This window comes from Procambarus clarkii, chromosome 91, assembly GCF_040958095.1.
Source record: "Procambarus clarkii isolate CNS0578487 chromosome 91, FALCON_Pclarkii_2.0, whole genome shotgun sequence".
Taxonomy (NCBI): domain Eukaryota; kingdom Metazoa; phylum Arthropoda; class Malacostraca; order Decapoda; family Cambaridae; genus Procambarus; species Procambarus clarkii.
Genome location: NC_091240.1, coordinates 9,743,623 through 9,768,338, shown reverse-complemented (window position 1 = coordinate 9,768,338; position 24,716 = coordinate 9,743,623). Strand labels below are relative to the sequence as shown.

The 24,716-nt window shown below is 43.5% G+C and overlaps 2 protein-coding genes across 7 annotated transcripts; both read right to left on the bottom strand.

Moving 5' to 3' along the window:
• Positions 1-120: 120 nt before the first annotated feature.
• Positions 121-8,484, bottom strand: LOC123773992 (uncharacterized). 6 transcript variants are annotated; one of them, XM_045768031.2, is made up of 4 exons: positions 8,391-8,484; positions 4,013-4,223; positions 3,458-3,578; positions 121-843 (listed from the first exon to the last, which is right to left on the bottom strand). In XM_045768031.2, exons 2-4 carry the CDS (start codon positions 4,097-4,099, stop codon positions 473-475), a joined length of 579 nt encoding a protein of 192 aa, XP_045623987.1. In that variant the 5' UTR covers positions 4,100-4,223; positions 8,391-8,484; the 3' UTR covers positions 121-472. The 6 variants fall into 6 exon arrangements, with proteins under 6 accessions (XP_045623987.1, XP_045623988.1, XP_069174832.1 ...); XM_045768032.2 differs by having other exon boundaries at positions 8,303-8,441; XM_069318731.1 differs by having other exon boundaries at positions 4,013-4,294; positions 8,391-8,424.
• Positions 8,485-22,178: 13,694 nt separating this feature from the next.
• Positions 22,179-22,526, bottom strand: LOC123773835 (uncharacterized). The gene has a single exon (XM_045767758.1). It carries the CDS (start codon positions 22,524-22,526, stop codon positions 22,179-22,181), a length of 348 nt encoding a protein of 115 aa, XP_045623714.1.
• Between the last annotated feature and the right edge of the window lie 2,190 nt (positions 22,527-24,716).

The following is a 24,716-nucleotide window of genomic DNA, read 5'->3' as shown; positions in this document are numbered from 1 at the left end:
ATTATCTTGTGAATACACTACACTCGTCATCTCGAGGTCATCAATACAGGTAAAATGAAACATATATATAGTGTTCTACATGTCCATCTAACAGCTTATCAGGGTAAATGAAAATAAAGGTCATAAAATATTTTATAACTAAAAGCGCATTTACGTCTTCATACAACACCGTGAACTTTACATACAAAGTTCAATATGAATACTGTATTTTAAATCCTATAAGACACTTTGTGCATCACAGTATTATTCATTTGGCAAGAGGACGACACATTAATTAAGTGCGAATGGAAACCTAACTAAATCTATGGGCGTGATTTGTGAAGAAATAAATATAGATGATAATGCCAGTATCACTCACGTGATCAATGTGCGAGTGCGCCTCTCATAACAATCTCAAATTTTAAATATACAAATTTAATATCAAAAATAATTTTGAAATAAACTAGAGGCAAATCGTCGGTACGCGTGGATATCACCAGGTACCTACAGTCTTAAATATATTTTTTTCATTGCCATTCGACCCCTTTTTTTTGGAGTGTTTATTCTGGGCGGATTTCTCCCCATTTTTCCAGGTCGCAAGTTTACCCGTAGCCTTCATTCCACCTTTCGCCCCTCCAATAGTCTTAGGGTTCCCAAATTTGCCGTCCCCTTCCTTGAAGCCTCCGTGAGAACCACGTTTCTGCTGCCTGTTTTTTTTATTCTTTAGAGCCTTCTTTTTGTTCTTCTTGCCCTTCCTGATGTAAGGAGCTTTTCTCTTGGAGAAAGACTTACGGATGTTAGGAACGAAGGGTTCTGCTGCCAGAGAGTCGTCAGGAGCACCGTCTGCAGCTTCCTGTCCTAGACCTGGGGGTACAGAGGCATATGTCAGCGGGTTGGGATGTACAGTTATCTGTAAACACTTTACACGTTATCAGCTAGGATAATATTTGAAACATCTAGTCATTCGTACACAAAAACTGGCCTAATTGGTAACTACATTATATGTGCGAGTAGATGCCAGCAAATGCAACAGCGACTTGACAGTGGCAAAAATAGTGTTTAGCCTGAAATAGCGTTGATAGATTAATTATATAGATATAACTAATTTAAAGCCACAGCACATCGTTAATTTAGAAAATAGTGAGGCTTTCCAAGCAGATTTCTTTTTAATTATTTCTAAATTCTAAATAACCTAAATACTACATAATAAAGTCCATGTAATTTACCTTACCCCCTAAATGTTAACCCATGTCTTGCTATTTTTAAACAATACTGTTTGTTAACCAAGTTTTATAATTGCTGATTTCTACCATGTTCCCCTCCCCCCACCCCTTTTTTCCGTTTCCAACATGATTTATACTTTAATCTCAATTAGTATTAAGCTTTAGTCTAAGTGGGGGTTTTTCCACACCTTGCCCGAAAAGCTGTGCGTATTAGTGGCTTTAGGTATTGTATGTACTAGCTCTATTTATAAATCCAACATTATGTTTGTAACTCATCTGCTGTGTATGTACTTTTACCTGAATAAACATTTTGAATTTCGTGTTGTATCTACTTTTGTGTCTTTTCTTTTGATCTACAAAATTAGGTATTAAAATAATATATCATTAGGTGATTCTAATCATAAAATTATTAAATATCGGAACTGCACGTCATGTGCCTGGGGCGTTGACACATTGGGAGTGATTGATTACTAAGCCATATATATATATATATATATATATATTATATATATATATATATATATATATATATATATATATATATATATATATATATATATATATATATATATATATAATATATATATATATATATATATATATATATATAATGTTGTTGAATATGACCGAAATAGTAAGATTAATAATTCTAACACGAATCTTTTCAATATTTCTTATGTTTTTCTTCACTGTCGGTGGTAATGAAAATATCAATTCTCCAAAATTAATTTTTGTATTAATGGTCTGACGCTTAGAAGCGTTTCGTAAGGGCTTCTTTACACTTAATACTACACTTATGACCTACATTTATGATACACTTGATGCACTGTGTACGAAACATTTGACATAACCCTCGCTTTTTATTGGTTTGGGTGAGGTGGGTACATGAGAATGGAAGTAACTGCAGAGTGCCTATTGGCCCATACGTGGGTAGAATATAGTTGCGCATTAATTGGCTGTTGATTGCTGGTGTTGATTTTTTGATGTGTAGTGCTTCGCTGATGTCAAGCCGCCTGCTATCGCTGTACCTATCGATGATTTCTGTGTTGTTTGTTAAGATTTCTCTGGTGATGGTCTGGTTGTGAGAAGAGATTATATGTTCCTTGATGGCGCCCTGTTGCTTATGCATTGTTAGTCACCTGGAAAGAGACGTTGTTGTCTTACCTATATACTGAGTTCTTTGGGGCTTCCAGTCCCCAAGTGGGCATTTAAAGGCATAGACGACGTTGGTCTGCTTCAAAGCGTTCTGCTTGGTGTCTGGAGAGTTTTTCATGAGTAGATTGGAAGTTTTTTTGGTTTTATAATAAATTATCAATTGTATTTTCTGATTTTTGTCTGTGGGGATGACGTTCCTATCAACAATATCTTTCAGGACCCTTTCCTCCGTTTTATGAGTCGTCGAAAAGAAATTCCTGTAAAATAGTTTTACAGGAACTAGCTGTTCCTATTTCTCTTCGTCCATAATGATTGGGATTGCCAGCTGCAACCATATTGTACCATCGTATAGATTCACTGGTTTGTGCTTCTATCCTCATTTCCTCAGTTGCCTTGTCACGGTGATGTTGCCTGACAATACCTCTAATTTGTAGAAGAGTCTTGGGTATGAAGTATTCAATATGGTCTCCTTCAGCGCCTTCAGCAGCCAGCACATCTGCTCGTTACCTGGTTGATACCTGGTTGATGGGGTTCTGGGAGTTCTTCTACTCTCCTCCCCGTTCATTCCCACATATTCCAACATAGGAGGGGATCCACAGAAACTTGATGATTCTAGGTCGATGAAGACTGCTTGAGGGGAAGTTTCAATATGAGCGAAGTATTCAACAAAAAGGTGTTGTGTACTGAGCTCAGGCATAAATCAAAACAGTTGAGGTGACAGGTGCCCCTGTATACGATACATGAGTCGGTTAAGAACAATGCGTTCAAACACTTTATAAACACACGATGTTAGAGACATGGGTCTATAATTATCTGAGTGTGGTTTGGGGACAAGAACAATGACACTCTTTGTCCAAGCATCAGGTAATACTCATTCACTTAAACTCATTCTGTACAACACTAAAAGTGGATTACCTGGTACTTGTGAGACTAATCTCAGTAAACTGTAAGTAATACCGTCCTCTCCAGGAGCAGTTGATTTGTCCATCTTTAGTGCATGATTTAATTCTCACTGCAGATAGTTATAAGCTGTGCGATGTTAATGAAAATAGGAGTTACCAAAGATTTTATCGAGGGAAAACTGACTCATCATTGTTTACCTGGGTTATCTTGGAGGGCGTCGTCAGGAGCGTCTTGAAGAGGTCGGGCTAAGGATGAGTCCCTCAGGCCATCCTTCCCTGCCGCCTCCCTCTTGCCCACCTGTAGACGCTCTTGGGCTTGCTGTGGAAATGTTTTTTTTTAGGTTAGGTAGTCGAGTAAAATATACGAAACGGAACATAAAGGGATAAAATATAGCTAAATTAGCGGAAATGTTGATGCATTGTTTTTGTAAATTAGATGGTTAATTAACATTAATAATTTTGTAACTAGCGTCAAAAATTTTTATTTGCTTAGCTAAACGAACTAGAGGGTTCAGTTCCTGAACCGATTATGTGCCTCTGTAATCCTTTACCGCCCACGGGATGGGTATGGGGGTTCATAATAAAGAAAGAAATTGAAATTAACAATGTATTATAATCCCGACTCCACCTCTGCTTAACATCATACAGTCGACGTCCCCAGAAGAAGACCCAAGAAACTGCTTGTAAGGCAATATGGAATTTCAAGTGACTACACTAAGGGAAGAGAAACAAGGCAACAGTATAGTAGCCTACCTGGAGGAAGAGCTGCAGCGCCACCAGCAGCGCCACCACCACCAGGAAGAGGCAGTTTAGCTGGATGGCGCGTCCGAATGTCTTCATGGCGGCATCGTCTCACCGTCGTCAGGATAGGGAGGCGAGGCTCTTGCTCTACTGCGCTTTAATAGTGTCCCGTTACTTTCTTTGGCACAAATTACAAGTATGTTTCTCACTTGGCTACTAGTTGCTGTAAAACAAGACGAACATAGCAATCACAGTTGGTATCCATAACGTTATTTTTACTATTTTTTTCAGTTCCTACAATGTTTACAAACAGATCAGTGGGTTGTAAATTGTGAACAACGTGAGTGGGTTGTGTGCTCCGTAAAAAACTCACTGCTTAATACATTTGTATTTAAAAGCAAATTTGATTCCCACTAAGAGATATATATTAACATCTATTTGACCACGAGTCATTATATGAAACCAAGAATTCGTTGACTTGATCTGGTCTGCACACAGATCCACGTCACTCCTGTGTGTGGGTGAGGTGACGCGCTCCCCACAGAAGCACCTCGTGACCCCAGCTCCCAGGGGGAGATAATAGCCGTGGTAGATGAATGTTCACACCCTGAAAAACGACCTCCTTCCCGGCCACTTGTCAGCTCCACACTCGCCTTGTATCACTCTGGTGTTGACCGTCAGCGGGAGGTGACGTCATGGCTTCCCTACACCCACACTGTTTTTCTTGGGTAGCCCTCCACTCTCCCCCCCCCCCCTCTCTCTTTCTTCCTCACACACTTCCTATTTCTCTCTCTCTCTTCTTCTCCTCTTCCCCTCTCCCACTCTTTCTCTCTTCCTCCCACTCTCTCTCACTCTTCCCCTCTCACTCTTCCTTTCTCACTCTTGCTCTCTCACTCTTCTTTTCTCTCTCACTTTTCCCCTCTCTCTCTCTCTCTCCCACTCTCCTTGGTTCCCTTTCTTTTGATAGACATATTAGGACCCGCAAGCACTACACAGTTTGACACAAGCCTCGTGCAGTCAATAATATTTAACGTATTTTGAATAGGATAGGTTGTAGTATTGACTTGAGAATGGTCCAGGACGGACCGAAACGTCGTCGTCCCTTCACCTTCTAGTGTGTGGTCTGGTCAACTTACTTTAGCCACGTTATTGTGACTCATCGCCTGCAGGTTGTAGTATTGTCTTGAGCTATGGGGAGCACAAAATGTCCACCAGACTGTGCGACACAGTGGTTGCCAGAATCAGGTTGGGTTAACGTTACCTGTGGCAGATGGCTACAGGTGACAGATCTCCCAATCCTGAGCACTCTAGGTGCAAACTCTGTGAGCAGGAACTGCGGTATGATCTCCCACACTACATCACCGAATGGCCAGTTATCAGACCTTTCAGACCAGTTGGCATGAGGTACCTGGAGCTTTGCAATTACTTTATTCACTTTCGCGTTCTTGAAGATATCCTCATATTGCACCCAAAATTTGCCAGTGCCGGCTACTAAACTTATGGCCCTGTATGACTAACCATCCTGCGAGATGGGGACTCAGTATCACTACTACCTTATTCACTCTTGTGTTGATGATATCCTCATAATGCACCCAGAGTCTGTCAGTGCAGACTGCCTATCACATACCTCTGTATGACTAACCATCCTATGTGATGGGGATTTTTAGCATCACGTAGCTAGCTTTTTGACACACTGTACTCCCCTTCATATAGTCTAGAGCAGCTGCACAAATGTACATGTACCTAATGTATTAATAAAAAAAATTGATTGCGTAACGAGGAATCGAATTATAAGTTCATGACATTACCACCGTTAAAATTCCTTGCTTCTTATTAGGCAGGAATGCAACAGTTAGTTGTTCTGTAATTGTCGGGAAGGTTCAGTCTTCATGGAAGAGCAATTAATGCAGTGATAACTGACAGCTCCACATGAACACAATTTTAGGGCTTACACTGCATGGAATATCGTCTTGTATTTTTTTCGTATTATGTTTCCTCAGTGTGTCTGTTGTCTGCATCAGCAGGATTGAATTATCATAAATGCAAACAGCTGCAGGAGGCAGTCGAGCCGGGGACACCAACGCATCCAAGTGAGCTCAGCTGGTGCAAGACAGGTGGCCGCTCTATACTTGCATTTAGTTTAGTGAATAAGTGAATAATTTTTTTTTAATTATTTAAGTGCACTTTAAAAATTCTGCAGTCAGTTTTTGGTGGCCTTTCAACGGCCATTTATGCTAATAATCAGGTTCTGGCGATCTAGAACGTTAAGCTTATGGTCAATAAAGGCCATTTTTATTGTATGCAATATTATTGGAACTCTTCTCTTGTCATGTTTAATGCCAATTATTTAGGTATGCAAACCTCGATACTATTTGTCGTGACTGCAGTAACTATCTGTTGGAGAGGATGATAATCTGGTTATCGCAACGCTGGTTGATAAGGTAACAGCAATAACAATATTTGGTTACGGTTTCCAACTAACTCATATTTCCAGTCGGGTTTATACTTGTTTTGGTCCAAAAGTGGCGGGTTCAGATTTCAGTCGTGTAAACACGATTTGAATTTGTTAACTTATGCTTAAAAGAGACAATAAAATAATTGCAAGTCAAATGCACTTAAACAAAAAATACACACACTAGGTAACTGCAAAAGTAGATATGACACTCAGGACAATATACAAAAAAAAAAAGCACTGAATAGGCTCTCGCCACAATAGGCTCTCGCCAGACGGGAAGAATCCTTGCCAAGCGTCATCAGGAAAATAGAGCCTCGATCCCTTACCTCATTAGTAGGAATTAAAAGCCTCTACTTCCCGCAGCATTGTCAGTTACAGCCCCGCTCCTGTGCCAGGTAAGTCCTCTACGGGCTCACCATAGCCCGTGCTACTTAGAACTTTGTGTTCCCTGTAGCTGAATCTTAAACAACAACAAAAACAGCACCATTGTCTCTGAGCATCTTTCACGCAACAAAAGCTGCATTGCTTCTATAATGCTGATTTGCCAACTATACATTATACAACTATACAAACTATACACTATTGTGTACATTTACTTGAATCCATAAAACATAATTATATACATTTCCAACACATCCATACATAAACGCATCTATAAAATATACATTAATCATACATAAAAAGGCTACATACATTTGAAATATGTATGCAATACAACCAAATGCCAAATACAGCGAACACATATATACATTAAATAATAGGTTACATACATATAAAATACATATACTCTAGAACTAAAGACACAACACACACATTCAGTTAACCCACATGTGATTTTTTGTTATGAATGTTTATATTAAAAAAATTTTGGGGGGGAGTTATTCGGTTGCATTTTAAATTACAATCATTATTGCTGTTATTATTAACATTCTAACACCGGTAAGAGATGCTCATTATTTAGTTATTTGAGACACCTTGTGTAACGAGTGGACGGAAGAGAATTGATTGATAGACGGTTTTGATATTTTAGCCTCGTAACAGCAAGGGATTATGGGTTTGTGGAGTGGGGGAGGCAGACGGGTCTGGGACGGTGGGGGATGGGAGAGACAGACAGGTCAGGGACGGTGGGGATGGGAGACAGACAGGTTAGAGACGGTGGGGGATGGGAGAGACAGACAGGTCAGGGACGGTGGGGGATGGGAGAGACAGACAGGTCAGAGACGATGGGGGATGGGAGAGAGACAGGTCAGGGACGGTGGGCGTGGGAGAGACAGACAAGTCAGAGACGATGGGGGATGGGAGAGAGACAGGTCAGGGACGGTGGGGGTGGGAGAGACAGACAGGTCAGGGACGGTGGGGATGGGACAGACAGACAGGTCAGGGAAACCGCGGGTGTCCAAACTGGTTACAGAGGTCATAGTGGGTGGCTGCCTTGTACCGTTACCAACATTACAAGTCAACACACAGCGTCTTCTCTCGACGTGGATCACGTAAGAAAATAACAGAATAAAACCGTCGATCGTGTTGGCACATAATAAAAAATACAGCTGAATTTCCGCATAAGAATATTTGACACAGATGCTGGTCCAAACTGATACTTATCTCTTAATCCAAGAAATTATATCCTGTAACTTAACTTTGAATTACAAGAACATGAGGAACTAATGCTGGCTGTCACGTCTAAGATTTCAAAGTCACACTGAAAAAAAAGAGGGAGATATTCCACCACTGTCAGGAACTGGACAGCTCTGAGGCAGACAGATACGAGTTCAACCTGAAGTCTGTCTGTCACCTTATATATCCTCCTCTCTCTCTTCTTTTCTGGCTTTGTACAAGCAGGAACTCACTCGTCGAACCTCGGCACAAACACTTCCACTTCTCAGGCGTAACTGAGGTTGGATTAACCGGCGCTATGTACGTATATATGTAAATTACCCGAGACGGAGAAGTCAGGTAACGCTATGTACCTTCCCCCTCCTAGTGAGTGTACCTGACTAGGGATGAGCACCGTTGCCGGTGGAGTCTTTCACCTGCCTGCTATTCCAGCGACGCGTAAAGCAGTTCTTTCAGGGTTGATTTACACTGACTGGATGAACTTGTGAAGAGGATGAGTACAAATTCGTCGGTACAATCTTAACAAAAATAACATTAATGTACAGTAGTAAAGGTTCATAGAGTCCTTATTTAACAATGATTCTTTTGTGCATCATGGCATCTCCGGCGCGTGCGAATGTTGCCATATTAAGTGGTGAATTGACAGTTTTCATTTATGAATCATATATAGTATTTTTGTCAGTTGAATTTACATATATTTCTTGTGTATGTATAAGAGTGTCTAATAGCCAGTACTCATAATTGAAACTAATATATTATTTGCGTATAATTATAGCTTAGAAAAAACTGTTATAATAAAACAAATGATGATAGTAATTTAGGAACTCTGTGACGTCAGGGACGTAACAGATGCCAGTAAACGCTATGTCCTAATTTATTTCTGGTTTTAATTTTGATAACCTCAAGTCTAGAACTTTTCATCGTGTTCGACTAAATGTTAACGTTAATCGTTAAGCATTATCACTAAAAAAATATGTATGTTTATCATTCTAGTATCAGTGTTAGCGAAGAAAAGGCCACAAGGCCATTGCACCCACAAACGGAAAGATGAGCCAAGCAAAAAAACGGTTTACACCGGTTAACAGTTACTCGTTAATTCACAATATATCTTTTTAATTCTCAATTGTGTGGCTTTCAAAACCCCATTTGTTTTACTGTCAGCATTTTCTCACACTTTCCATATCTATAGCGTTTGTTTTGCCTGTATTCTGGTATTCGGTTGGAAGGTCATATGACTATTGCACCGATCCAGTTGCAGCCTATATTAATAATACTTAAGTAATAATATTTCCTAAGTCGAAAGGCATATTTTAAGGTTATTTTCGGTAGGTAAGCCTAGTTTTTTTTGTCTTAATCGGTTAATGGATGACTTTAATGTAGGTTATTATTACTCTGTATTAATTTGTTCTATAAATTTTATTTAATATTTACTAAATTATATTAATATTTATTCTTGCACATTTAAACAATTATATTCAGATTAATATAAATCTATACATCTCGATCTCAGGCTGCCTTTTAAAAATATCCAAGATTAGTTTGGATAGAACACAAATAAGATCCGTGTATCCAAGCCTCTATCCTGACCGTTTATCTTTATCCTCGTTGAAACATGTTCATTAATATCCCAAAGAAGCAAATAAAATCAATCCACGTAACCTATGAAATACTAATCATTCTTTTATCCCCCCTCCTGTTCCTTCCCCCTCCCTCCTTCCCTCCAGCTCCCTTCCCTTCCTTTCCTTTCTTTTCTCTATATTTAATATTAATAATAATAAAAATAACAATAATTTATTCACAAGAAGGTACAATGGGTTGGTGAGATTACATAAGATTGATATTTGTACATTCTGGCAAAGCCACTAACAGGTATATCAAGTTCAAGTATGTTTAATGAGATAAGCAATAAATACATCTCAAAGGGATAGAGTAGCTTAGGCTATTTCTACCCCTCTAACAGGTATAGAGTTTCGGGCATTAAACTTCTGACCCTCTCCCCCTCCCCCCGTCCCCCCCAACCCCCCTATAATCCTAACCGGAGCTCAGCCTCACATAGGATGTGCAAATTTTGACAAGACGGATCAGGTCAATATCCAATATCGTAGCTCAGCCGTCCCTCCCCCATCCCCTTACCCCCCCCCCCCACACAGTTCCCTCTACTCCCTTACTTTTAACCCCTTAACTCCGCTTCCTCCCCACCTCGCCTAAGCTCCAACACTCTCTCCCTTCCCCCCCCCTCTTCCCCATTACCCCTTACCTCTTAACTCCCTTCCTCCCTCTTTCTATTAGCTGCATAAATCCCTCGCCTCCCAATTCCTCCTGCGTCGCTTCTCGCGTTATTGACCTCTAGATTTACGGCCGTTAGCCTGTCGATAACGTCTTCATTGTTAATAATATACACAGGCAATTTGGGTATTGACGGGTTTTCTCCGAGAGTGATGACGGTGCAGGCATGAGTACTACACCTGCTGCAGCCGGTGGCCCGTACCGGGGAGTACACTCTTATACCGCGTGACCCAGGACACATCTGCGGTATACATATACTGGGAGACCGAGGACACATCTGCAGTATACATATACTGGGAGACCGAGGACACATCTGCGGTATACATATACCGAGTAACCAAGGTATATCTGCAGTATACATATACTGGGAGGCCTAGGACACATCTGCGGTATACATATACCGAGTAACCAAGGTATATCTGCAGTATACATATACTGGGAGGCCTAGGACACATCTGCGGTATACATATACCGAGTAACCAAGGTATATCTGCAGTATACATATACTGGGAGGCCTAGGACACATCTGGGGTATACATATACCGAGTAACTAAGGTATATCTACAGGATACATATACTGGGAGGCCAAGGACACATCTGCGGTATACATATACCGAGTAACCAAGGTATATCTGCAGTATACATATACTGGGAGGCCTAGGACACATCTGGGGTATACATATACCGAGTAACTAAGGTATATCTGCAGGATACATATACTGGGAGGCCAAGGACACATCTGCGGTATACATATACCGAGTAACCAAGGTATATCTGCAGTATACATATACTGGGAGGCCTAGGACACATCTGCGGTATACATATACCGAGTAACCAAGATATATCTGCAGTATACGAACTTCAACTGCTCCGTTTTCAAGCGTAGTGTCCTTCAGGGAATATAGGTCATGATCTTGAGGTTATCTTGAGGTTATCTTGAGGTTATCTTGAGTTGATTTCTGATGATGCTGTTGGCGGCTTCTGAGTTTTATCTTAAGGTTATATTATCTGATACAGTATAATTACAACGACTTATTTATCCAACCTGGTCTTGCAGGCACAACTAATAGCACAAACACGAAGTAATTGTGTGTGTGTGTTTACTATTTGTGCTGCAGGATCGAGCTGTTAGCTCTTGGAACCCGCCTTTCTAGCAGTCAGTTTTTTAATACAGTGATTTGTATTTCCCTATCAAATCAACTATGAAAACTTTAAATAGAGTTTGCTTCCACAACCTACTCTTTTACAATCTAATTTTTCACTACTCACACGTAAAATGAAAGCTTTCTAATATCTCTTATTTTTTCTAACATCTCTTTTTTTTCTAACATCTCTATTTAACATTTAACATCCAGCTTGCACCCATATCCCCTTGTTCTAATGGTATTCAGTGTGAACATTTCATCTATTTCCACTCTGTCAATCCCCGTACGTATTTTATACGTCTCTGTCATGTCTCCCCGCTCCCTCCTTTTTTTGTGTCGTCAGGTTCTTTCAGTCTCTCGTTCCTTCAGTTCTTTCAGTCGCTCCTAATACCTCGCAATCCTTGGACGAACCTCGTCGCAAACTTTTAAACGTTTTCCAGTTTCCTTATGTGTTTCTTCAGGTGGGGGCTCCATGATGGGGCGGCATACTCTAAGACTGGTCTCATGTAGGCAGTGTAAAGGGCTCTAAATACCTGCTTACTTAGGCTTCGGAAGGATGTTCTAACTTTTCCCAGTGTAGAGTACGCTGCTGTCGATATCCCATTTATGTGTGACTCCGGAGTTAGATTAAGTGCTACGTCCACTCCCAGGTTTCTTTCTCGAATCGTCACAAGTAGGTAGTTTCCCTGTTTGTGTGCTATCCATTTGATCTCATGTCTCCTATTCCTATTTCCATCACTTTACACTTGCTCGTGTTGAATTCCAGTAGCCACTTATCCGACCATCTCTGCAACGTGTTCAAGTCCTCTGGGAGGACCCTACAATTCTCATCTGTCACAACTCGTATCATACATTTCGCATAATCCGCAAACATCGACATTTAAGACTCAACTCCTGTAGATATAGCCTTTACACATGTGTGTGTTTAAGATTAACTCAACAAACTCTAAATGGATGCGTTTTGATAGTTGTAGGTGAGGTTGCCTTAAGTTATTAAATTCCATGTTTTGTTAAATGCTTGACCCTAATACCAAAGGAGAAATGTCATTTACAGAATAAAGGAACCGAGGTGAAGGGGGAAACCATCTCAATTAAGACGTTATATATATGGGTTACCGCTGCCGGGAGGTCGACCGCTCCTGTGCCAGGTAAGTTACGGGCTCACCATAGCCCGTGCTACTTGGAACTTGTTCCGAGTAGCTGAATCTTAAACAACAACAACAATGCCGGGAGGTGATGGCGCTGCTTGCATATATCAGGAGAGGATTGATTCTGCGAGAAAAAAAAATGAGGTTCGAATCCTCTTAATGGCTCGTACTGATTTGTTCATCGATACATCACGTTAATGTGAGTTCTTTGTGCATTTGAAGAGAAGCGTTGGAGGTGGAGCTCCTGAACCACACCCAGAGTGAATGGGGGGCAATGACCCCTTGACTTGGCTTCAGTTGAAGCCTCAGGACCCCTAGAGGATTCAGTTGAATGCCAGGCTGCTTTTTACCATGCCGTGGAGTAGTGGTCTAAGGTGTGTGCTGGGGAGTGTCCAGAGCATAGGTTCGAATTCTCATTCTGGCTCCTGCTGATTTTCTCATTGATATCATATTAATGTGATTTCTTTGTTCATGAGGACTGATTTTTATTTTGTTTGGTTATGATACACCCCATACCTATCCTGTGGGCAGTAGTTGACCCCCCATACCCATCCTGTGGGCAGTAGATGACCCCATACCCATCCTGTGGGCAGTAGATGACCCCCATACCCATCCTGTGGGCAGTAGTTGACCCCCATACCCATCCTGTAGGCAGTAGTTGACCCCCATACCCATCCTGTGGGCAGTAGATGACCCCCATACCTATCCTGTGGGCAGTAGTTGACCCCCATACCCATCCTGTAGGCAGTAGATGACCCCATACCCATCCTGTGGGCAGTAGATGACCCCCATACCCATCCTGTAGGCAGTAGTTGACCCCCATACCCATCCTGTGGGCAGTAGATGACCCCCATACCTATCCTGTGGGCAGTAGTTGACCCCCATACCCATCCTGTAGGCAGTAGATGACCCCATACCCATCCTGTGGGCAGTAGATGACCCCCATACCCATCCTGTGATCAGTAGATGACCCCATACCCATCCTGTGGGCAGTAGATGACCCCCATACCCATCCTGTGATCAGTAGATGACCCTATACCCATCCCGTGGGCAGTAGTTGACCCAGTACTCATGGTGTGGGCGGTAGAGAGGAAAGGTTACAGAGATACATAATATGGTCTTAGGAACTGAACTCCAAAAGTCATTTAGCTAGGCAAGATAACTTCATACGTTAGTTCCACAGTTTAATGCATCAATAGTGTGCTATAGCACAACTGGTTGAAGAATGGGGGGGGGATACTGGATACCTTATGGATTTTAACAGGATGATTAAGGGCGGGATTTAATTTTGCAAAATAAGCTGCATTTTAATGAAAAGTTTGAAGTGAATTGACAGAATTCGGTCATTTCCTACCAAGAATTTTCTCTGCTTTACTGCTTTTTCCACATTCAATTGTTTAACTTAGTATTGAGGTCGGAAAAAGTTACGATATTTCAAGCGCCGTGTAAAAGTTGTGATGCTGTCGTCGGTCCGCTCCGCTCTCACCAAAGAAAACGTTAATAACAGCGGGGAGACTAAAATTATTTTATACAAAGTTTTACGGGGAGGCTCGTTTAATTATTAGTTTAAATTTTGGGGGTCTATATCCTGCGATATAGATTGAAGAGCTGAAATATACACAGACTGTACTCCACTGTGAATTACAGAACATGTTACATCATGTTCTGAGGGTTACCTTAATGTACTTAAAGCTTTTGCTGGTTGGAGTATAAAATCCTGAGCCTCTCCTTACCATATACCGGTTGTCTTATACTGGATTTCGATCCGTCTTGTCTGTCACCCCGAGTTCGATACCCCATCTTCATCCTCCCTATCTCTCCCCCACTTTCCTCCTCTCTATTCCTCCCCATCTTTAGCTTCGTCCCCATCCCTCCTCCTCATCACTCTCCACCCAACCATCCACACAGGTCACCCATGACGAGCCAATTACACAATTAAGTCGTTTCTCTTTCTCCTTGCGCTCAAAAGTTTAATTGTGGAGCGGCCGAGGAATTTCGCCTCTTGTTCCTTCCAGAAGAATTTTTCGTATTTTCTTTACCTGTGATTTTTTTTATTTGTTTAATTAGTTTAGATGTCTTATCACTCCTGGTTACTGTTGCTTACCTGCACCTGGGACAACAGTGACAGTGCCGTGGGGACATTGATCCCCGAAACCAACAACAGGTAGATCAATAATGTTGTTGTGTGCTTAAATAATAGTCATTATTATTTATCAAAGGACTGTCAAAGGTCCCCTCGTTCGTCCTGATGGGTTGATCGAGGTGGATGTTAACATTCAGAAGTGTTTTGGTATTTACGACTTCGGCGGGTAGGCGGTTCCAAGGGTTTGTAACCCTGTGGGTGAAAACGCATCTTCTGTGTGCTGTCCTTGTGGCTTGTTGGGCTTGAAACCGCTGCTCCTTATTTGTGTTACCTCTGACTGTTTGAAGAAACTCAGTACTGTATTTTATGTTTATTTGAAGTTTGTATTTGTTTTAAGCTCTTAGTGTGTGCGCACGCGCACGTCGAAAGGAAATTAAAATTCTGAGGATTACTTCTTAATTACAGGGAGTGGATAGGCTTGTTCAATATAGTTTTCACTTGTTGACCAGACCACACACTAGAAGTTGAAGGGACGACGACGTTTCGGTCCGTCCTGGACCATTCTCAAGTCGATTGTGAATGGTCCAGGACGGACCGACAAGTCGACAATCGACTTGAGAATGGTCCAGGACGGACCGAAACGTCGTCGTCCCTTCAACTTCTAGTGTGTGGTCTGGTCAACATACTTCAGCCACGTTATTGTGACTCATCGCCTGCATATAGTTTTCACTTCGCTGTATGGCAGAATAAAATAAGATGTCTTATGAATTACTCGCTAATATCAAAATAATATTTACTCCACCTCTGATAATACCTATCAAAGGGCTTTTTATGGTAAACTTTTCTTAGTATAGAACAGTAATTGGGTACCTGATTGATTGATGAAGATTATGCCACCCAAGAGGTGGCACGGGCATGAATAGCCCGTAAAATTGGGTTAAAGTTTAGGTACCTGGTTGTTGACCGATTAGCGGGTCGTGTTCCAGGGTGCACTAGCTGGGCAAGGCTTAACAGACGCTACAGGAAGGAAACGACCTCAGACTGCTAACAGGAGTCAGAAGTCGTCTTCTCTTGTACCCACGGGGGGGTAGAAATAGCCTAAGCTACTCTATCCCTTTGAGATGTATTTCTTTCTTACCTCAATAAACATACTTGAACTTGTACCCATTTATGTAAAACAAAAATATTGATATAATCGACTTATCATGCTCGGGTCGACACAGTCCTCTCAGTACAACTCTTACACAAAGTTTGAGTTCCTTACCTCAGCTGTAGATCAACAACAGCTGAAATAGGACTGACAGGAAGATTTACAAGTATAAATAGATGGATAGACGAATTTGAGATGGATAAACAATTCTCTGATGATTTGCAGAGACTGAACCGAAGCGCCAAAGCCGGGAAAAAGCCCTCACTCTACGGGCTGCCGGGAACACTTGCACTAATATCCTTATGGAGAGGATCGGGATGATTAATCTTTGCGTCCTTCTTCCCCTCTCGCTCACACGTGGGCGGCCCTGAGGGCGTCCACGGGCGGTGGTCCCCGGAGAGGAGCCGCTCATACAGGTTATGTATTCATGTATTCCACCCCCAGCAACACTAGCGCGGGAGAATGTGTAGGAAGAGACTAACGACAATTGAAAGGTGCAGATGAGTTGAATAGAGACGCAGACACGGATCGCGGAGTGGTAGACAGGTACCATGGAGAGGTAGATTGAAATAGCGATGAGGTAAAGAGATATGGAAACAGTTGCTAGGGTTTGGGGTGGCGGGGGGAGGATTGAGCAGGAGTGGGGGAAGGTTTGGGATGAAAGGGAGCATTGGGGTGAAGGGGGAGTGGGGGAGAAGAAGCAAGGTTTGGGGTGGATGGCTTAGGGAAGACTTGGGGAGGTGGGATTAACGAGATAAGAGCAAACTGTGCAGTCGGTTCAAGCGAGGTCGGTATTAAACATGTTATAAGTTATGGGTGAAACATACAGCCACGTCTGAATTGTTTGGTGGGCGTAAGTGCTCCTAGGAGCCTTGAGTGGTATTGTGTGACCAGCACCCGCCCCCATCACCACCAACACCCGCCCCATCACCACCACCACCCGCCCCATCACCATCACCACCCGCACCATCACCCCCAGCACCCGCACCATCACCACCAGCACCCGCCCCATCACCACCAGCACCCGCACCATCACCACCAGCACCCGCCCCATCACCACCAGCACCCGCCCCCATCACCATCACCTCCAGCACCCGCCCCATCACCACCAGAGCCTCTCTCCGCGCGCGTCCAGCGGTAACTGCTCTAAAAAATCACAAACTTATTTTCATAAACTCTTGTTTATGAAACTTGCTAAATGGGTGAATGGGGGGCAGGAACACCGCCAGGAAGTGGGTCTCTTAAACAGGTTGTTGGTTTCTCAGCGCTTCTCACAAGCTCCTCTACCTTATGCTGATGTTACTGCTGAAGACTCTTGCTGCTGCTGCTCTTCCTTCTCCTGCTACTTCTCTTCGACCTCCTCCGAGTGCTGCTGGTGGTGGTGGTGGTGCCGCTCCTCATTGACGTCGTCGTCCTCCTCCTTGTCGTCGTCTTCCTTCTTCTCTTCCTCCTGCTGCTGCCCTTGCCACCTGTCGCGTCAAGTAGGATCATCATTCTCCAGCTCTCCTGGTCTTTATCTCTGACCACTATATGTTGCCTTCCACTCGTATTTATCTTCAATTTGTCCGCGTCTTATTTCTTCCCGGGGCGGACTCCGGAAACACGCCCCCGTGAAGTTGGCGTTTGATAGGCCGGAGTGATGACCGGGTTGGGCTGCCCTCTCGCGGTGGGAATAGATAGTTGCCGGTTTGTTTATCGTATTAGTGGGATTAGCTGCCACCTGCAGTGATAACTTAGGCCGTCTTGTTATCTTAATAAAACTTAAGTTATATTGAACAGAAGTTCAATATAACTTCTGATCTTGCCATTATGATACTTGCCACTCAGTGACAAGTATCATAACTCTATCTAATCAGTTATACAACGGTAAGTTACTATGAACGGTACACAGTAGGCTACAGGTAATGATTGCAAAGGGGGAAAGGGGTTGTAGTTTTTATTACAATTTTTGTGTGTGCAAATACTGACATGTTGTCGTTAATCACGTCAGGTGTCATTTTTCTTGTTGGTGACATGACACATGTCAACGTGATACATGCGTAATTGGGTGAGCGTTTGCACTGTACAGTAATGTGTCGCGGTGCTTCTCAACTTGTATATATATACGATAGTGTCACACCACGAAGGAAGGATTAAGACAGGAATTTCCTTAAGTGGAGTTTTCAGTTGCATATTGGCTTGGGGACCATTCAAGCTTGTTCGCTTTTGTGTTCCTCACATGGCCCCACAAAATGAGGTGATTCGATGAAGTATCTATGCCCAAGCTTACCACCAAGTGCTGTCGGGTCGTTGGGGATATAGCCTCGGCTACCAATGTTCAATACTCGACTACTTTTGTACAGTCATGGTGGTCGAGTGGTTATGGAACAAGGTACGCCATGGTGCATAGTGGTCCTGGCTGTCTGGGTTCGAATCCTTCTGGTGTGTGGAGTTTTCAGTTGCATATTGGCTTGGGGACCATTCAAGCTTGTTCGCATATATATGTATATAGAGTGATGTCTTACCATTGAGGTAGACAGGAAGCCTGTCAGCCTTATAAAGGTCCCCGTAAACAACGACTGACGTTCCCCAGGATGCACCCCACAACAGTTCCCTTGATGCAAGACTAACATTCATCTCCCCCCCCCCCCTCCCATCAACCTTTCCTTCCACCGGCATTCCTCTCTTTACCATACTATATAACTAGACACCAATACATATGGGAACTGGAACAGACATATATCTACGAGGTACAGAAACTCAGTGTTCAGTGATGAAATTAACATCTTGGGATGAAGTCTGACTGTTCATTTACCATGAAGAACAATGTGCTGAACCCAGCAATCACTATACAGCCAATATACATAGAACCAAGGCACTTCTCATACCTTCTCTGAAATGTCTATGTAGCACGGGCTATGGTGAGCCCGTAAGGCTGCCCGGTTTGCTCCTTATCCTTTATACGACTTGTGTTCATAGGTGAGAATTGAGCGGAAACAGCACAAGGCGCTCAGCCATTACCAGCTTCATTATGGCTGCGCCGGTCTTAATAACATGCCAGCAACAATCATCATTGATTCAGTTGGAACATTCTCTCGTGCGGATACACGTGAAATGAGGTCAACCCGAAAGAGAGGGGGAAATGAGCAACAAAAAATACAGTTAATAAATAAGAAATGAAGAAAAAAGAATGATTTAAAATAAAAATTAAAAGGAGAAAAGTAGTTAAAGCCAAATAATGAAGAGAAGAATTACTGAAAGAAAGAAAACGTAAAGGCGAGGCGCTCGAGAGGGGCAGACTAATGGAGAGAGGCAGTGTTCCTCTCCCGAAGTGTGTACACTTGGAGATATTGCCACATACCTGAACGTGTAATGGTGGTGCGCGCGTGGGTAATCTCGTCCCACCACCACCTGCTGCTGCCAAGCCTTCTGCTAACACTCCTGCATAACACATGAGGCGCCAACGTAGACGAGTCCAGTATTGAAATTGAAAGTCCATATATGGGGAGGAGAATGGTGGGAGCAGCAAAATATATTCTTGAAGTTACAAAAAAAATTAAGCGGTGAACTAAAAATAAGACCTGTGTATTTGCGACCAGGGAGCTGTTTATGGTCGTGACTGATGTGATATATATCGTATGGGCTGGTCGTCCCTGTCAACGATGACATCTTTTTTGAGATATATACAAGAGTTGTTACATTCTTGTACAGCCACTAGTACGCGTAGCGATTCGGGCAGGTCCCTGGAATACGATCCCCGCCGCGAAGAATCGTTGTTACAACCAAGTACACATTTTACTGTTGCGTTAAACAGAGGCTACAGTTAAGGATTTACGCCCAGTAAATCCTCCCCGGCCAGGATACGAACCCATGACAAAGCGCTCGCGGAACGCCAGGCGAGTGTCTTACCACTACACCACGGGGACTGGTAAATCTCTGTTCTATGATTTATACTGAGTAGATGGAGCTTGTTCGCTAACTTCGACCTTTGCTTTTCTGTGAGTTATATCGAATGAGCTGGGCTTTCCTGCCACCGTCAACGTCTGATCCTCTGTGATTTATGCCGTGTGGGGCTGGGCTGCCCGCCATTGTCGACGTGTGCTTTACGTTGCTTTCAGTCGTGTGTGTAGTGTGTTCTACTTCCCTCGACGTCCTTGCTGCCCGGGTTTCGGGGTCTTGGAACTTTACGGTTTGGGTCGCGAGTTGGTCGGGGCGTTGACTGTCGCAGTTGGACGCACTCACGCCCGGCTGTTCGTACACACTAACAAACACCCTTTCAAGTGAAAGAGGAACCTGGAGACAGCGAGAGATGTGTGTGTTTGCCGAGATAAGGGAAACAACAGTCAAGAACACGGACCGAACTTCAATGAACGTTAAGGTCCAAGTTCATGTGAAGAAATTTAATACCTCCTACAAACTAGAATTGGAGTCATCTAACTTTGTCCCCAAAGACTTCCACTGTGCTGCGCTGGTACAGTGTCCTCGTGGCCAAACCACAATGCACCTTCATCTCGGAGAAAAGGATTTTCCTGATATGTATAGTGATATAGAAGTGATATACAAGCAGCAGTTTGCAAAGTGACACTAACAAGATGCCGTCTGGAACAGCGGCTGGAAATTTGGGTGGAAATGCAGACTAAGAAGCTCACATGACGGACGTGGCCCAAACGAGGCTTCTTGACAATCCTTGCAGCAGACTCAGCTGGAAAACGCTGTATTTTTCATCTCGACCACTTTAGTGATAAAGGTGATGTTTGGGTATATGCACCAGCACGCTTATCTAACTGTGGTCTCCTGTGCCAACCTGTCTCCGCTTACCAAGTAATGCTTACCTAATTATTCGTATCTTATTGGGGTTACCTGTCTGTGCTTACCTGTACCTCGGGGAACTGAGATCTTGGGTGCTTGGGGTCCCTACGAACACCAGTAGCCAGACCAACCCTGCCTCCTCAGCTGGATCATTAACGTTGGCCGGGAACACATCACTAAAAGAACAACTTTCAGTGCCGTAGAACAACCCAAGTCAACAATAACTATAACTGTTATCCCACGAGGCCCCCCTCCTCCTTACAAATGGCTCACCAACTTCTCCAGACTTCAGACTCGGCCCAAGTATTCCCTCCCGAGGCCTCAAGCTCCCCCCCCTCACCACCCTTACAAATCGACCTTCCTGAACCACTCTCCACCACGCTACAATCCGACAGCTAAAGACGTCTCCGAGACTGTGTCAGGTGAGGGGGATGATGAAGCCACCAAACAACATACTCTTCCAAACACCCTAGTAAGGTCTTCACTCCCCCGTCCCACATACATGGACCTGTAGTATGTGGTCTTCAACGCTCCATCCACCTACTGTCACGAGGCCCTGTATGCACTACCCTCCACACCTGCAGGAGAAGCTCCACATTCCTAACCTCATCTCAAAATTCACCTTCATTCCCACTTTCCTCACATCTAAATATCCTAAGATGCTCTTCGGCGCATCTTCTACTTCCCCTGGGAGTAGAAGAGAGGAGCATAGCACTCTATAGAGGAGCACTATACATATCTGGGAGCCAGTCGGCCGAGCGGACAGCACGCTGGACTTGTGATCCTGTGGTCCTGGGTTCGATCCCAGGCGCCGGCGAGAAACAATGGGCATAGTTTCTTTCACCCTATGCCCCTGTTACCTAGCAGTAAAATAGGTATCTGGGTGTTAGTCAGCTATCACGGGCTGCTTCCTGGGGGTGGAGGCCTGGTCGAGGACCGGGCCGCGGGGACACTAAAAAGCCCCGAAATCATCTCAAGATAACCTCAAGATAACCTCCCCTTACATCGAAACACCCCAGGATGAACTTCGCTTCTAACCTCACCCTTAACACGACCACTCACTCCCACAGCTCCTATTGTAGTCCTCAACCCCAGCCAGTTTCCCTACACCAAGAAAATCCAGTGTTCCCCACACCACTATATCTCTGCCGTACCCACCCAATATTTCCACTGTGTCCTCCAGAACCTTTCCTCTCTCCCTCCCTCCCACTCTCAGCTACAAAGACGGGTTAATATTGCAACACTTGTGAAAAGGAGGATCAGAGTGGATATGTTCACTACATACAAAATAGTAAAGGAATAAACTTGATGGACGGAGATATAGGCACAGAAAGAGAGAAAGAGAACGCTTCAGATTTTAATAAAATTACACACCTACGTAAGTAGAAAAAATTAAGCACTATTTCCCTCACCTCTTCTCTCACCTTCTCTCACCTCTTCTACCACTTTCTATCAACCGTCCGCCTCTTCTTCTCCATCTATTGCTAACGTCATTAGACGCCTCATTATCTAATTTATGTCCTCATCGTCCCGCGCTCTCTCATATCCCCCTCCGCCCTCATAACCCCCGTCCTCATAACCCCCGCCCTCATAACCCCCACCCTCATAACCCCCGCCCTCATAACCCCCGCCCTCATAACCCCCACCCTCATAACCCCCACCCTCATAACCCCCGCCCTCATAACCCCCGCCCTCATAACCCCCGCCCTCATAACCCCCGCCCTCATAACCCCCGCCCTCATAACCCCCGTCCTCATAACCCCCGCCCTCATAACCCCCGCCCTCATAACCCCCGCCCTCATAACCCCCGCCCTCATAACCCCTCATGTCACCCGTTTGTCCACACTCAGGTGGCATTGAGTCTCAGCGGCAGTCATTAGTCATTTTTATTTCATGTATTTGTCTCTCTTTTCATCCATGTGACATCCTGCTCCTCTTCACTGTTTCACATTATCTCCATTCTTCTCCTCTCTCCTCCTCCTCCTCCTTCTCTCCTTTTAATTAATTGAACCCTTTAGGGCGCTTGTTTCCTTGGGTTTGGATTTTAGTTGTTTCGAATGTAGTTGTATTGTTTCGTCGTGGCTATTCTCTGTAAGACCATAAGAATGTATGAAACTGCTGAAGACCATAGTTCATAGTAGGGAGCTGCTGTTTATATCCTCCCAAAGTCATTGATGTAATGTTTAACCTACGTTTGAAACACTCCACCGATTCTCCGTCTGTTATGTTACCCGGTAATTTGTTCCATAAATCAACAACTGTTTCCAAACCAGTATTTACCCAGTTCTTTTCTGAATGTTAACTTATCCAAACTTCTCTTAACTTTATAATGTTTGTGCTCTCTCTCTCTCTCTCTCTCTCTCTCTCTCTCTCTTTCTCTCTCTCTCTACTCTCTCTCTCTCTCTCTCTCTACTCTCTCTCTCTCCTCTCTCTCTCTCTCTCTCTCTCTCTCTCTCTCTCTCTCTCTCTCTCTCTACTCTCTACTCTCTCTCTCTCTCTCTCTCTCTCTCTCTCTCTCTCTCTCTCTCTCTCTCTCTCTCTCTCTCTCTCTCTCTCTCTCTCTCTCTCTCTACTCTCTCTCTCTCTCTCTCTCTCTCTCTCTCTCTCTCTCTCTCTCTCTCTCTCTCTCTCTCTCTCTCTCTCTCTCTCTCTCTCTCTCTCTCTCTCTCTCTCTGCCTCTTTCCTTCTCTCTGACTAGACGAAAATGTCCAGTGTCCCCTACATTTATTCGGACAAATAAGCCGGAGTGTCTGGACACAATCGGAGATGAGTAAACGTCAGCCACATTCGGATCCCAGGCAGAGTGCTCCTTGTAAAATATTTGTGGACTCTGCGTGAATTTTGATGTTGTTTCCTGGGAACACCACCGTCAGATGGCTTCAAGAGCTGAACGAAATCATCCGAACGCTTTCAAGAATTACAGACGTATATATTGTATTTATTGAAAATGTTAATACACGAAATCGTTCTAATTATTCTCGTCTGCTGTTGCTGGTGCTGCTGCTGGTGGTGCTGTTGCTGGTGCTGTTGCTGCTTGTGCACGCTACACAATCACTGGTATTCACAGTTCTCTCGCTTTACTAACTCCAAATTCAGGCCCGTTCACTCGCTCGCTCCACACCATCATGTTCTTTACGCTGCCGTAACTCGCACGAGTGTTTGTTTGCGTAGTACAGTGTTGGGTGGATGAGTGGGATGGTTGTGTGGGTGTCTGGGGAGAGTGCTTCACCCACCTGCGTGCTGGGTGAGGCACCTCACAAATAAGCGCCCTAAGAGCTCCGTCGCGTCTAGCCCATTATGAGGCTTTTGCTCGTTTGGCATGTCTTTGTTTCTTTTGTTCACATTATCTACATGTATACTTAACGAACATTAAAGTTTGTCTCACATTATTAAATTTAAACATTAAAGCGGTAGCGCAAAAGCATTACAGCTTTTGCGCTACCGCTCACAGGATGAGTATGGGGTGCACAATAAACTAGCCGCCTTCGGCGGCAACAATCATCAAGCTTTCTATGTCTGGTGGATAATAGCTCCTGTTAATGTCCTTTCTCCCTGTCCGTGAGGCTTCCTGCTCCTGTCCACGAGACACTGCCAGGCTCATTAGTTACGCTTATACTGATGACAAATGTTTAGTATGCTAATGTAAGTATTAAATCTAGATCTTGTTAAATGTCCAGCTGCGTCTAAATCCATGTTTGTCATAATGGATATCTGAACAGTTTGTGAGAAGGAATATGTGAATTAGCTAAATGTTTATTAGATTTTTGTCTGAATTATTTATGGGAATCGGTATTTGAATTGTGTAAGAATATCGATATTCGATGGTAAATATTGCATTAGGAGGACTACAAGATGCAGATTATGTAAGTTGGTGGGTTGCAGTCTGCACGAGGCTAGTCAGTTGATTGGCTTGCCCTGTATTTACTTAGTTATAATAACCGAGAATTAGACTTCAGCTCTTTGGTCCCTCTTTTGAACCTTCAGTCGACTGGTGTACAAGTTCCAGAGATTGTTGTGCTCTGTTATATCTATATCTGAGGCTGTGTG

What these genes read in the sequence shown, in the direction of transcription:
- LOC123773835 (XM_045767758.1), bottom strand. Translation starts at nt 22,526, where the DNA reads ATGCCACCTGAGTGTGGACAAACGGGTGACATGAGGGGTTATGAGGGC.
- LOC123773992 (XM_045768031.2), bottom strand. Translation starts at nt 4,099, where the DNA reads ATGAAGACATTCGGACGCGCCATCCAGCTAAACTGCCTCTTCCTGGTG. An exon ending in CGCTGCAGCTCTTCCTCCAG is followed by an intron (nt 3,579 to 4,012) that starts GTAGGCTACTAT and finishes ACATTTCCACAG; the next exon opens with CAAGCCCAAGAGCGTCTACA. An exon ending in CGCCCTCCAAGATAACCCAG is followed by an intron (nt 844 to 3,457) that starts GTAAACAATGAT and finishes CTGTACCCCCAG; the next exon opens with GTCTAGGACAGGAAGCTGCA.